General features: G+C 34.2%; 1 protein-coding gene across 1 annotated transcript in view; it reads right to left on the bottom strand.

The window, feature by feature from the left end:
• Positions 1-16,315, bottom strand: part of PPP4R4 (protein phosphatase 4 regulatory subunit 4) — a 2,733,238-nt gene that overhangs the window by 2,408,769 nt on the left and 308,154 nt on the right. The window contains exon 3 of the mRNA XM_044073596.1: positions 14,721-14,823. Within this exon, the coding sequence (XP_043929531.1) occupies positions 14,721-14,823 (103 nt within the window). The remainder of the gene's footprint in view (positions 1-14,720; positions 14,824-16,315) is intronic.

Here is a 16,315-nt window from a genome sequence, read left to right as displayed (position 1 = left end):
AATATACCCTGCCCCCAAATTTTTTATCAAAGGAGTTCTCATCCTTATCTGAGAGGAAGCGATTAGCATTAACCAAATGTTTAGTAGTAGCTGGATTTGCAAGGAAATCGCTGCCGGATCAGACCTGGGATGAGAAAATACATTTTGAAATTGTTGGAACAATATATGCATAATAATGTTCATGAGGAGGAGTGAAATTTAAGACAGGGCAGAAATTCTGTCATTTTTTTGTAAAGTTGGACTGATGATAGTAGAAAAAATATATGTAATGTATTTTGTACTTGTTCAAATGGTTTGTTTTTAGTTTCTGTTAATTTATATATGAGTATGTTTTAAGTGAGAATTTAAAAAAGGTGTTTAAAAAAAAGAAAAGAAAATTTTGCAAGGCTGTGGAACTTTATACAACCTAACTGCTATATTTGCTTTCTTAGAATTAGCACAGACTGACTGTCAGGTAAGTTATAGACTGTAATAAAAACATCCTCCAATGCTGGAAGTACAGCAGGAACATGAGTGGGTTCAGGAAATTTCAGTTGTATTGGCTCATAATATTTTTCGGGGACAATGGAATATCATAATGCTCCCATATGAAATAATTGGTTAAGTCTGAAAATGGTTTTAGAAATAGAAAAAACATAGATCAAAAGAGAGATTCTCCTCAGAATAAGAATCAGTCACCTTAGGAGACAAAACAGAAGTTGTTCCTTCAACATCATTTGCATTTTCTATATAATGGGAAACTTCAGAAAATGAAGAATTAATTTTTTCTTTTACCAGAAAAAAAAAAAGAATGAGAATGGTCAACAACCTCAGCCAAACCCAATAAATCACTCCTATCCAAAGTAAGAGAGACAGGGGAAGATAAACGTTTAACTTACAGCTTCTCTTTCTACAGGAATTTATTTTGGAGCAGACTAACTTCTGACAGTCAAATCACTCCTGGGGACATGCATTCCAGTTTGGCTATGCAGAGAGGCGCTCTCTGGCTCCTTCCTCCAGGTCCAACAAGAGTGGCACTCCGTTGCCTGAAAATGGCACTCTAACAGCTGCATAAGATGTGTCTAAGCCTTAGTCCATAATGGCTGTAGGAACTACACCAAAGGGAGCCAAGGCAGAGGATTAATGGTCTGAGGAAGCAGTATTGGCCACAGCAGTGCTACCCAGCTGCAGCCAAGACAAATTGCAGCCTGCTAAAGTGACAAAGGCTGTGCAGAAATGTTATTCTTTTTGTGGCTGGAAGAAAGAAGAACCAATGAACTAGTAGGTTGTTCCATGGTGAAGATGGAAATGATGCCCAGAAGCTGTGGAGGACTGACAGCAATAGTCAGTAAAACAGTTAAGTATTAAAAAGCAAATTATTCAGCCCAAATAATAATAAAAAGCCCTCAAAATTATTTACCCCAGCCCAAGCAAGTAACAACTGAAGGAAAACAAAGTTAAACTGCTTTTTTAACCACCCTTTTTCTCTATAAGTAAAAAGCTGTACTTCTCAATAAAAAGTAACAAAGTCATGTGACACTCCATAAAACACTTTTACCACCTTAAGATAAATTATTTTACAAAAAGGGTTCAATTTCTATCTTAAAATTACAATGTAGAAGTTTTTGTTTTTTTTTTTTCTGAAAGGAACTTGTCTGCCCATCAAGAGAAAACCGTTACTCATCTTCAAAAGCCTGCAACTGGAATGCTCTTCAGTGGCAGGAAATCTCCAAAAGGATTGGCATCCAAACTGTTCTTTTTCTTTAGCTCTGCTTAAGTTAGTAATGGTTTGGGCTCAGGGAAGGTGCCATTAAGCTTTGAAAGCTGGTCGACTGTTACATCCTTGGCAGGATATAGCCCATACAGCCAAGGCTACTACAACTGTGATCAAATGATGAACACCAGTGGTGTAACTGCTGACTCTATTCACTGATGAAGGCTGGGAAGCCGAAAGCAGTTTGAACATGAAATTTGAAAATGAATACTGAATAAATCTTTATCGTTTACTTCAGATTCCAGTGTCTTAGTATTGCGATTGCTGGCCGTTGGTGTATGATTTGTAACTGCTGACTCCCCAGGATTCATCCACCTCACTCACAGCCTACTACCTTGCTGTGTTCTTTTTCTTCAGCTCTGCTTAAGTTAGTAATGGTTTGGGCACAGGGAAGGTGCCTTTAAGCTTTGAAAGCTGGTCGACTGTTACATCCTTGGCAGGATATAGCCCATACTGCCAAGGCTACTACAACTGTGATCAAATGATGAACACCAGTGGTGTAACTGCTGACTCCCCAGGATTCATCCACCTCACTCACAGCCTACTACCTTGCTGTGCTATCTTACCAACAATAACTGTAACTATTACAGTAACTCATATAATAATCTCCAGAAGATGCTAATGATGTCCTTCAGTTCCACAACCACATTATGTTTTTATGCAACCCACGGACACAAGACTAACCAATCTAGCACACCACATTACCACACACACTTAAGACATAACTGCCATACAATATCTTGTAGCAGCTTCAGCTAAGCAGCTTCTTGCTTTGAAGTTGGATGCCAACAGTGTAAATTCACCAGCATAATGTGGCTATTTTAAATACATAAGTAAAAATTCTTCACTTAAATTAAGCACTGTACTTTGAAAATTAAATCTATAAATATATTTCTGTACATAGAAGCTAAATAAAAGGTTATGCACAGATAGATGACATAAGAAAAATTATGTCTATCAACTAGCTAATTTTGACACTGGTACTAATGAAAGATAATTGCAAGCTATCTAGTTCTGAAGCTACAGGATCCAGAAGCAAAATAAATAAAAATTACCTCACTGATTCTGAGTAGCAGCAATTCTCTGACTGCCTGATTTGAACATTTATATTCTGAAATTAGAAGGAAGACACTCAATACTTTAAAAAATTATCTCTCTAGCCATCTATTTATTATTTATTTGCATTTGTTAACCAGGAAAGTCCAACTGGGTATGGAACCCCTTTTCAACAAAGGTCTGAGGAAAATAACCTCTATAGAGTTTTAATAATAAATGAAACAGAGACATAAAAACAGAAATATAAAATAAATGAAACCGACTCATAAAACGAGCACATACATCTGTGGAACTCAATGATAGTAACCTATACACTTTGCTTGTATTTATCTACTGAGCAAACCACATAAAGAAGAGGAACATCAAAATATAAAGGTGAAATGAGTTTCTAAAGAATGCTAATTACTTTGCAAGAATGAGTGTTAGAAAGTGCATTTAAAGTCAGTGTAGTTAATTCCAGTAGAGCTACAGTGAGTAGAGGAATCATTGTTCCTGGATATACTTATTTACAAAATATTGTTATGTGCAATTTATTTACACAGGAGAGTCCCTTGATTGTTCCAAAAGGCTTACATTTTGCCAGGAGAGGTGATGAAGTCAGAGGAAATACAAAGGGAGAAGGATCTTGGCATTATACTGGTATGTTATAACACTACAGCCATGAGTCCAGTAGGTAGATTTTCAATTTTGTTTTGAATAAGGAATGTCTGTCTTTGAGCCTTAGGTTTGGAGGGGAATAATTTCACATTCTGGAGATTTGGCTGTAAAGTAGAGCTTCACCTACTGAACTGTTAGCTTTGTGTAAGGATTTGCACATGGATCACAAAGTTCTTGTTATCTATGGTGAAAGGATACTTTAGACTGGGACATTTGTTTTACTTACAGACTAGACTGTGTTCCACATAGCTGAGTTGTTGAGGTGGCTCCATCCATCTGAGCTTTTTTTTTCCTCAAGATTTTTTTTTTATTTTTCAAATACATTTGAATGAATTCCATACTATTTATACATAACATCTTAAATAACTATGTACACTATTTACATTAGCCTGACACTATAAAAGATCTTAATGTATATAGTTACTTTATACGTATGTCCATTCCATTATCAGAGTGTCTGATCAATTACTGTGTCAATCAACGATAAGACTTTTCCCCAAGGGTTTGTTGATAAATGGCTTTGGATAAATTCTTAGTTCTTTGATTTTAATTTCCAGTAATGCTATGGTCTACAGTAGGCTGTAGAAGTCTTCCAAAGTTGATATTGTATTTGTATTCTATCTTCTTGTTATACACTTCCCTGAAATTGCAAGTATAATCCATACTAGTTACATGTTTGACCTATTCAAATGAGGGCCTTCGTTCACATTTAATAATACAGGAGCTTCAGTTAAATAAAATGATTAATTAAATAAAGCTTGTAAAAAGTTATTATTACCATTCCAAAATGGCTTAATTTTAACACAATCAAAGAAAATGTGGTTCCAATCTGCATTGTGTACTTGCTCACATCTCCAACATATTCCTTTTATGGAAGAACTAATTTTACTGATTCTGTCTGGGGTTAAGAATGCTCTGTGCAAGCATTTCCAATTAAAAACTTTCCAGTATTGTGTAAAGGATGTATATTTTACAGATAAGATATTTGTTTTAATACCTTCAGTTAATTGTATTGAGTGTCCTTTTGTTATATATTTCCAATATGAGGTTTTGGGTGTTGTTTTATAGTTTATCAGTATTTTGTAAAATTTTGAAATACTGTTTCCCATGTTAAAGCCATTATATATGAGTTCATACATGTATTTCGTAAATTTAGATTATTTCTTTAAATGAAGTATTGTTAATTATTCTACTTAAATATTGTGAATATGATAGAATATTCTGTAAAGTTAGCCAGTACTGTTGTGGAATTTTGTATGTTGTTTCTATTACTTGCATATATAAAAATGTTTAGTTCTTTGATACATTGGAGCCAACAAATAAATCCTTTCTGTTCCCAGGAATTAATCATTTCTCTATATATTTTACGTGGAAAGTACTTTGTGACTATAAATGGTGTTAAAAGATCAAACCAGATTTTTAAATTTATATTTGTATCAATAATTTTCCTAAACGAGTCAATGTAATAATCATACGAGTTTTAGTGGGTTTAATTATGTTATATTGCATACTAATACATATGTGCAATGGCAGATTGTCTATCTGTTATTTGAAATTTGTTTTGCAAATCAAATTAGTTTATTTATATTACAGTTAGTAATTATTTCCAATTTGCAGAGTAATTTGGACTTATCCAATCTGAGATTGTTTTAGATATTGATGGTTTTATATATATTTCTATATCAGGACACCTTAATCCTCCCTGCTTCCGTGGTCTGATATGATGTATTAAAACTATTCTGTTTCTTTTGGGTAAAAATTTTATTAGGCATTAATTTCTTTCTTTAAGTATAATCCTTTCTGGTAACAGTTATATTCCCAAGGCTATATATAGGATCTTGGGCAGTAAAACCATTTTTATTAACTGTAGTCTATCTTCAAATGTTTTGTTCCATTTTTCCACAGAGAGTTTAATTGTATTGATGATATTATTGTTTATTGACAGTAATTCATTATTATCCTTGCTTAACTCAATTCCTAGATATTTTAAGGTAGATTCTTGTTTCCCTATGATGTGATCCCAAACAGTCTGGAGTTCTTTTTTTATTAAAAAATAAAAACTTTGATTTTGATTTATTGAAATGGAGTCCTGAAGTCATGTGAAATTTGTCAATTAATATATCTAATTCTTCTAATGTCTTTTTTGTATTAGATAATGTTAGTAATATGTCGTCCGCAAATAGCATTACTTTAGAACTGTACTGTTCATAAACATCTATTCCTTTGATTTTTTTATATTGTTATGAATTGAATCTGCCAATATTTCAATAGCCAGAGCAAATAGAATCGGTGACAAGGGACATCCTTGTTTAGTGCCTTTTGTTATATGTATAGATTCAGAGGTGAAAGGACCTAACTTGACATATGCTAAATCTGTATATATATATATATTCTTTAGGAGATGAACAAAGGATGCAGGAAATTCAAACAACTTTAAGATTTTGAATATAGCCCCAATTTAGGGAATCAAAGGCTTTCTCTATATCTAAGCCAATTATGAGTGTTTCTTTATTTTCTTTATTAACAATCTATAAGAGAAATGATCCTTTTAATATTGTCATGTGTGTGTCTATAATATATAAATCCAGTTTGATCATTATTTATTGTTTTGGATAGTGGTATTTTCATTCTGTTAGTTAATATTGTGATAAATATCTTATAGTCATTATTTAATAATGATATAGATCTGTATGAGGTACAGAGGTTTGGGGATTTGTTTTCTTTTAGGATTGGTGTGATTAAGGAATATCTCCAAGAGGGTGATATTAAAGATTGTGACTGAATTTCTAGTAGAGTTTTATGGAAGAGGGCTAGTATCTTTGAAGGAAAAAGTTTATATATTTCCATAATTATGCCACTATACCTGGAGCTTTATTATTTTTATCATCTTTTATTGCATCTGTAATTTCTTTCTAGGATATTTTTTCTATTTTTTTATATTAGAACATTTTTCATCTAGATTTAATTGATCAATATGTATATTTTCTTTTTGGAAATGTTCCATATAGTGATTTCTGTAGACATCAAGAATGTCACCTATATCCAATACATTCTTCCCCTTCTTTTCATGGAAGATACTTTTAATGTTATTAGCTTTGGATTGTATTTTGATTCTTGTGGATAAAGTATGTAGATGTTTGGGAGAAGTGGCCACTGTATTCATTTTTAGTTTTTCTAAAGCTAAACTAGTTTTATGTGTTAGAATTTTGTTGTATTTATTATTTAATACTTTTAAACTTTCTTTTCATCTCCAAATGATTTTGATTTTTTTCAGCTTTTACTGACAAAAGTTTGGATTGTAGATCTAATAATTCAGAATCCCATTTTTTTATACCAAGTTGGGGTTTTACCATATATGTAAGCTTTTAATGAGTCCCATATCATTATTTTATTTATCTCTGTGGTGTAATTACTATCCAAGAAGAATTGCAATTCAGATCATAACCAGGGTTTGAACTCTTTAATTTTAGTCATATATGCTAGAATTCTGGAGTTAAAGATTAATGGTTTGTACCCATTTTAAAGTTTTAGTATCAATGAATTGTGGTCTGAAAGGGGGCAGGGAGGGAGGGAGTGAGAAATTAATGGTTTTAGAGTGTACGTCATGGGCAGCAAATATTTATCTATTCTAGCTTGGGTACCAAATCTGTGATCTTGATGGGAAAACAACAAAGATTTATCTTCTTTAAATGTTAAAGTATCTACAAGATGAAATGATTCTACCCACTTGTTTAAAGCTTTTGATACAGCAGATGTATGCAGTGGTCTTTTAATTTTAGTTACAGAAATATCAAATATACAGTTAAAATCTCCTCCTAATATTAAGTTGCCTTTATACCTATTGGAAATTAAATCCAAGTGTTTTTTTAACAGTTCCTGTTCCAATGCCTGGGAACCAGTATAGATTGGCTAGGGTCCATATTCTATTATATTTAACTATTACTAATGCCATAAGGCCTTCTTTATCTTCATACTTATACATGATTTCTGGTTAATCACATTTGTTTTACATAAAACTGTTTCCCTTTTTGTCTTTGTCTTATAAGTGGATTGCGCCAATATCATATATTCCTTAGGATTCCATTTGTAATTGTCATTTGTTTTGAAATGAGTTTCTTGAAGGAAGAAAATCTGTGCTTTGTTCAGTTTTAAATATTTCAGTAGATTTGATCTCTTGCTAGGATTGTTTAAGCCATTGGTATTTTAAGATAATAAAGTTACATCCATCTTAGGTTATTTAGACTATGTATTCTTTGTTTTATTGTGACTATTAAACATTTTCCTCTGATAACTATAAAGTATATGTTTGAGCTTTTAAAGGAAATTATCAGGTTTATACTCTGAGCGTTTACCAATAAAGTAATGTTTTTGTCAGGCATACTAAAAATGTTTTTGTGAAATAAATTTAAATTAATAAATGTTAACAAAACTAAGATCCGCACTAGCCATGGAATGAAAATCATTCCTAATCTGATGAATAAACCTAAGTCCATCAGATTATCGTTCATACCTTGACAATCCAGAACATCTGAGCTCCATAAATTGAATTATCATATGGAAAATATTTGTAATAGGAATAAGCAATATTGACATTATTTTGATCAGAGCTAGTACTATTGTAGATTAGACAGAATTCTAATACAATGTAAATGTCTTATTGTTTAAGCAATTAATATTTATATGAAAGATAGATGACAAGCAATTCAACCATAGTAAAGTAGGCTGTATCATATATAAAACCTCAGTAAAAGATTATAGCACATAGTTATTTAACATATTCACCCTTACTGATGAAGTCTTTCAAAACGTATTACTTAATATAAATAGATGGTAATAATATTTACACCTAATGTTTATAATACAATGTATTTTACTGGACAGATCAGAAGTTAAATTTCATTGTTTCCCAGCATTTAAGTAATCACTTTGTTACTAACTTACTTAAAGCATCAAGTTTATGTGAACATTGATGAAAGTTAGTGCATTTTAATTATAAGTGCACCCCTCTTCCCCCCATTTCCTACACATAAGGATTTCCATATCGGTCATTTCTTACTAAAAAATGAGTGAAATTATAGGTTAAAAACAACAAATTCACTCATTGTGATTAATGATTACAAGTTCCCTTTCCATATTCATAAATTGCCTTTTTATGGCATATACTGAAAGTTTTTAGATTTAAATGGCAACATTCTATTTTGTATAATCAGCAAAGGATAAACTGAGTGATTACTGTCAATTTAATACTATTTGTTCAGAATGTGATTGTTACATTCTGTGACATTCCTAGTTCAGGCTTCTATATCCCCTGAACAACTTTGTCAGTTTGATGTCATATATAAAACATTAGTTACCTTGGTAACAGCTTAAGTATTATGTATGGTCAAGATGGGTTACAAAACCACAATTCAAGTTTAAGCTATTATATGACTTGTTATGCACATTTAATTATATGAGAAAATCATCATGCCTCCCCTTGATGTTCAATACAGTGTATGTCATTAATGACAAGTTAAAACGGTAGTGTTATTATACACAAGTCCATGTTATTAAGCTATTGTCAATTTAATACTATTTGTTCAGAATATGATTGTTACATTCTGTGACGTTTCAACTTCAGGCTTCTATTGTTTCTCTTGAACAACTGCCAGTTTGATGTCATGTATAAAACATAAGTTACCTTGGTAACTGCTTAAGTACTATATATAGTCCAAGATGGGTTACAAAAACTACAATTCAAGTTAAAGCAATTACATGACTTGTTATGCACATTTACTTTTATAAGAAAATCATCATGCTTCCCCTTGATGTTCAATGTAGTGTATGTCATTTATGACAAGTTAAGACAGTAGTGTTATTATACACAAGCCCATGTTATTAAATCCTGACTTTAATATCTAAATTCAGCAGACTGCTTCATCTTATATGACGATTATATATTTTATGTCTAGATTTAGTAAAATCATACATTAAATAACTATTGTGTGTTTTTTTTTTGGCTGCTGCTTAGTTATTTGACAGACCACAATCAGTAATGCTTATTCTTATTATTAGCCCCTTCTAAGCATGTTTATACAGTCCATAGACTTTAAATGATGAGACCCTTCTAGTTTCTTATTTATTATAAGTATATTTCCATCATTACATACACACATATCAGTACTTCAAGCACAGGCAACAATGCCCACCCAGTTTTGCCAGAATACCATTCACTAGTTCATGTGGTGTGTTTCCAGGCTGCTTCCAGGCTGCGCTTAAAATATCCAAACCAATATTTGTCCTGTTCCATTTTACCAGCTTGCTCCATGCAGGGGCCACTCTGCCAGTGAACCACTCAACACACCTTCCAATCCCACAGATATTTCCATGAAGGAAATTTGATGACTCTCTAGCACTTCCCGGCAACCACAAACACCCCTAGAATCAGCTATCCCCATATGCCCAACATATCCGAGCAAGCTCACCTCCCAGACCACTGCAAAGGGCACTGCACAAGACCAAGTGCTCTTAGTCTTTCACAATTACTCAGACTTCCACTCTTATGAAAGTCCTTAATGTGTTTAGACCAAAATACATTTTAAATATAAAATTGCACTTATTATTTATTTTTTTATCAAGAATCAACTTAATGAGCTAAACTAAGTGTTGGGAGACCATCAATATGTGTACATGTGGTTTAAAACTGCCCTTTTATTATATTTTTTTCTTTTTTTTTTAAACCAAAAACTCCATTGCTGAGAATCATCTCGGAGGCTCCTCAGAGCCATTAAGCATTATCGTCACTCTGTCCCCGTTACCACAGCAATCTGGGAGCGTCTGTTTCTGTTAGTGTGTCTGTGTACTGCATACCAGAGGCTTGCGATGCATCTGACGCAAAGCTTCACTTCACTGCAACTTCAAGCCTAAATTTCCTCCCTTTCAGCAAGGTAGCAGCCAAGAAAGAACAAAAGAACAGAGAACAAACATATATATATATATATATATATATATATATATATATATATATATACATACATGCATACATATATATATATATATATATATATATATATAAACCCTCCCAACAAGCCACCACAACAAGAGATAACACATTCTTCCAGCCTTCCCACCTCTCACTCAGCAGAAGTATAAACAAACTATTCTCTGCCAAAATATCCCAAATCAGAGTTTTATCGACCCCCTTCCCCTGGATCCAGGCTAAAACACCAAATGTCTCTTCCTAATACACAAGCATCAGTAAACCTCAATCACAAGCTGCAACCCACAGCTTCCAGAGACAAAAACAGCAACATACAACAGCTGCCAGACATACCTGCATCCACACACACCATGTTAGGCTTAATCAAATAGCACTCAAAGCTATATCTGCAATAATTGATATTAACTATGTTTGGACAGAATAATAATGACATTTGTACTAGCTGCCAGACATGGCTGCATCCACGCACACCATATCAGGATTGATCAAACAGCACTTGAAGTTATGATAACTGCCATAACTGATATTAACTATGTTTAGACAGAATAATGACATTTGTACTAGCTGCCAGGCACAGTTGCATCCACGCACACCATATCAGGATTGAGCAAACAGCACTCATTCATAGGTTCATAGGTGTGTACTAGGCTAATTGCCCTGGAGCCTTTACAAGCAGAGCCCATAGGATTACCCTGGCATCATGCCACTCGACCTTAGTTCCCAGTGCCTCTGTCAAGTAGAGCCAATGGAGTGATACCCAGGGTTAATTTTCTATTTCACATCCACTCATCAAGATTTCTCTTGAAGATGGCCAGTGAGGTGCTTCGCTTGACATGTATGGGAAGTCTATTCCATAGCATGGGCAGTCTCTGGGTTATGAACCTGTCTTCCAGTTTGTTCTGTTGATTATGGTAATGAAGTTGAGATCTCTGGAGCGTGTAGTGTACAAGGATTGGGATTTCTTTAAATGTAGCCTTTTTAACAGACCTGTGTCAGACATGGCTTTGTAAGTCAAGCAGAGATCGCCTCTAAGTAGGCGATATGAGACGGAGAATAGTTGGAGTTTTTTCAGTCTGTCCATATAGGTAGCTGTGATACCTGCCATAATTGATATTAACTATATTTAGACAGAATAATGATGACATTTATACTAAGAGCTTGCTACTATTATTTAACCGGGATATACATGACATTTCTAAATCATACTTTAACTGAAAAAGGCATTAGTCTCCACGACAGCATTTTTTTTCAAAACACTCTACTGTTACTGCTATTATATATGATGTTAATTTGTTACATTTGTCTGAACTCTGATGAATGGTACCTTATTGAATTAGTTAATTAATTACTTAAATTATTATAAGTAAAATCAATGAAAAATGAACATAAGTATTCACTGAGTTCAAGTAGGGGAATAGAAACGTCTATGTTTGTATTATATGTTGCTTTGTTTCGCTTATATATAATGTAAATAGTAAACCATCTTGACCTACCTTTGTTTGTGAAGAATTATTGGACTCTTTGAACATTCTGAATAAATCATTAGTGTTTCTCAGTTGTTTAAGAAACCTTTCTATTTTAAAATAAAAACAGATGACAAGTGATGTACCATACCCGTTGATACTTTGAGAGATGTAGTTGTAAGAGTTAGTTTTTTGGGACAGCTATCTTGGAATCAGTTTTTTGTTTCTTCTTTCTAGCATCAGTCCAAGGATTTGTTTCTTTTATTCTTTTAAGAGTAGGGGCCATCCATTCCATTTCTTCTGGGACAGACACTATGTTGTTGTTTTTGATGAATATAGTAGCTTCTTCTAAGTCATTAAAGGTTCTCATCTCATTGGCAAAAAGTATTTTTATCTTGGCTGGAAAGGCCAGCTGTGCTTTAATGTTGTTTTGTTTCAACAGTTTTTTTATTGGACAGACTTTTTCCTTTGTTCTAGTATTCTGGAAGAATAATCACTGTCAAACCTTACCAGACTTTGATTGCATTTTAAGGGTGATTTTCTCCAAGCAGATTTTAATATTAGTTCCTTGTCCAGAAATGAAAGAAATGTTATAACTATGGATCTAGGTGGAGTATTTGTTGAGTTAGAAGCAGATTTCCTCAGTGGTCAATGAACTCAGTGGTGCTCAATCCCAAATGAAAGTCCCTCTTCCAAGTTTAAAAAGTCAGGAATCCAGGTTAAGAATGAAATAACGTCTTCTCTTTAAGTGTTTTCAAGCAGACCAAAGAGTCTCTATATTTGTTATTTTTGTGTGGTGTTGCTGTAATAGTTCCTTAAGTGTATCAGTCTGTTTTTGAGAATTTGAGGTTTTCTAAGTCATTTTTAAAGCCATCCATCTTCAAAGAGAGTTCCTGTAAGGTAGATGTCATCAATTGCAGTTCTTTTTTCAAAGCAGCATCTGGATGAGAATTCTTTGAGTTGTTCATATTCAGTGACTCAATATAGCTCCAAGTTACTTTACAGGAAAATTTTTGTACATCTCCACCAAAACTGATATTTATGTAGTTTAGTAGTTTATCTATAAATTTCTGATGTTTCAAACCTGAAAATAATACAATTTTCCTTTATTATTATACTAGCTCTCACAATTCACTGCTCTCAGTTGGCCATCTAGGCTCCGCCCCATCTGAGCTTTTGAAGAGCTATGCAAGGATAAGAACTAAAGGAAAGCTTGCATGCCATTGCATGCCAATTTTGTAATTTTATTGTAGCACTGCTGTAGTTTACTTGACTTAGTCAAGTACAGATTAGTGAGTATGGGTGGGGCATAAATTAGTGTTGGAAGTAGGTAGGCAGGAGCTATATTTTTTCTGCCATCTTCGGTGAGAAATGTATTTATCCAATATAAGGTCCTAAGTTTCTGATGTCTTTTTTTACTACTTCTCATATGTATACGTCATACTTTAGATTATCATCAATAGTGACCCCTAGTAGTTTGGTATGCGTGACTTGCTGAATGTAAATGTTGTTTACAGCAGTAATGGTTAGGTATGGCTTAGTATCTTTGTGCAATCTGGGAGTGAAACAGAGCAATTTGATCTTTTGGGGATTTAACAGGAGATGGGAATTATTGTCAGGTTTCACTGAAAAAATGAATCTCGAGTTTTTGTTCACAATGAATTAAGATTTTCTGCTGCACAGACGACCATCAAGTTGTCGGCATACTGTACTAGCATGTCATGATCACAGGCTGTCAAAAAGTCATGTATGAATATATTGAAAAGTTAAGGCACTAAGACTGAACCCTGGGCTATCCTTAGTCCAGTGGGGTATATTTGAATGAATGAGCATTCAGAATTATTCAGTTTGTACAGCTGTCTCAGGCAGATCTTCCCTTTGCCTTAGGTAAAATAGTCCTTCACTGTTTGACTTCCTGTTGAGTTACATTTTTTGTATAGTTGTAACTGCCAACCATCAAGTCCCCCAACAGTGGAGGGGCTATCATTCAGGCAGCTGTAAGGATTACTTATGACCTCAATGGTATTTTTCTTTTTAAGTCTCTAACCTATCCCTTTGGGTGGAGGAACATGGAACCCACAGTATAATGGGGATTCACTACACCCTATACATGTGCATTCTTCTGTGCACCTGCTGAAGAATGCTACAATGTTCACGGCTTGGTAAGTTGAATGCACATCCCAGGATAATACCCAAGCTTCTCTGCCCCTCCTCTGAGAAAATACAGCATAGAATGTCTCTATACTTTCCTGTGTCCCAGAGATCAGCAAGACTATCCTTCCACACCAATTCCAGCACGCAGCCAAGCTGTTAAACACAGGTTATCTGGGTCACAGTTAAAGTTTTATCCCTCTAAGCTAACCGAGATGGCCTGCTAGTTTATACATTTACATCTAAATAAATTCCCACAGACCAGAGCTGCTTAGACTACCGGAAAGCTCTAACCCCAAATAAGGCAACAGTTTTTGACAGAAGTACTCTAAGGAGTTCAAAGTTCTGCTAATTTTATGTGTGAAACAGTTTCATTTTCATAGCTCTGGTGCACTTTCACAGAATTATTTCTGCATCCACACTGGTAAAAACAATTTCATATTTTTTGCACATTTTCACATTTTACTAGAAAAATACAGGTTATATATAGTTTGCACATTTTCATCTTTGCTGCATCTCCACTATAAAAATAGTTACAGTTTTTTTTTAAGCAGTCCATAACACTTTTAATCTCTTATACATGTCCATATACTTTTATCTAAACTGCATTAATTCACTACTAGCTTTACAAAGAAACATTTATTTTATAAAAGTAACTTACTCTGAGCTTTGGCACTACCCTTCGGATTGCCTCGGAAGCATGTTGTTGTACCAATTTTGGCAGGTTTATAGCAACACTAAGTGTCTGGACATCTTGACCGGAACTGTAGAAAGGAAAATACTGGTAAACATTTATCTTAAAGTGTTTATATTTGTTAGCCACTGTCCAGTTTAATTTTAGCAACAATAATTATCTGACATCACTATCAGAATACCCACCTGTCATTTTTAAAATCTTTAAAAAATCTTGCTATCCTTGCTCTGGTAAAATAACTGTTGAGTATTTCTCTAATGTTTAGTTCATTTGGGAATCAGGTAAAATCCAGAAGGCAACAATGTATACTTCCAGAAATAATTCTAGACTACAGACTGGTTAACTGACATGCTCAAAGTAATGTGATATACAAGAGGAAGATGGACTAAAACACACATTGTTTACATACAGCTCATATGCAGCACATTAATTTTTAAACTATAGATTTCCAGTTCTATACTGTTAAGTTACAAAAATACTGTTACCTAATTTGGACATTTAAAGTGTAAATTATATATATATATATATATATATATATATATATATATATATATATATATATATATATATATATATATGTGTGTGTGTATCTATATATATATATATATATATATATATATATATATATATATATATACACACACACACACACACACACACACACACATATATATATGTATGCATATTTATATACATAAACACACAGGAATGAAAATGCAGCTGTTTTCCAGGCTTGCTTCAAGGAGCCCTGGAGCAGAATGTGTTCAGTTGTTCTGAAAGTAGGCAAACAAATCTATTTGAGGTGTTCCCCACAACTGGATCAATCCCTGGAAGACCCCCCCACACCATTCAATGTCCATTTGTGATGGTTTGTCCTGGTCCTGCTCAGCTTGTCTGCCACTAAATTTTACTCTGCCACAACACAAGATGCTTGTAGGGTTAAGGAATGCTGTAGAGCTATCCTCAAGCAGTCATAGCCAGCCTGTATTTAGCACCCAGTCCTCCATAAATGTGTGGTGCACTGCTGGACAGAGGCACTTCCCGTCTCTCCATGCTCTGACCCAGTGACGAGCGGAGCTCCTCGCCGACCTTGCGGCCAGCTATCCCTGGCCAAACGGAGATCCATGGTACTGCGGTATCATTACGTTTAAGCGGGATTCTGACAGAGGTGTTCAGTCAATCCCACAGATGGTAGCTTCGTACCATTGGCTCCTCAGCCAAGCACATACACCAAATGTCTGAATCTGTGGTTCCTCTTGTACTGAGCAGGATTACTATCACAACAACACATCATCAGTAGGGCAAAACTAACCTGTGGCATGACAGTCTAATCCCAGCTCACGTTCCCTATAAGTGGGTGAACAATCCAATGCTTGGTGAATTCTGCTTCACAATGACAAGAAGAGCTGACATCGAAGAATCAAAAAGCAATGTCGCTTGAACACTTGGCCGTCACAAGTCATTCCTGTGGTAACTTTTCTAATACCTCCTGCTTAAAACCCAAAAACCCAGAAGGATCATGAGGGCCCTGCTTTCACAGTCTGTATTCATACTGAAAATCA

This window comes from Protopterus annectens, chromosome 6.part0 (genome assembly GCF_019279795.1).
Source record: "Protopterus annectens isolate FY-2018-M chromosome 6.part0, PAN1.0, whole genome shotgun sequence".
In the NCBI taxonomy this organism is placed as follows: Eukaryota; Metazoa; Chordata; order Ceratodontiformes; family Protopteridae; genus Protopterus; species Protopterus annectens.
The sequence above is the reverse complement of the archived record's forward strand: the minus strand, read 5'-3'. Positions and strand labels throughout refer to the sequence as shown.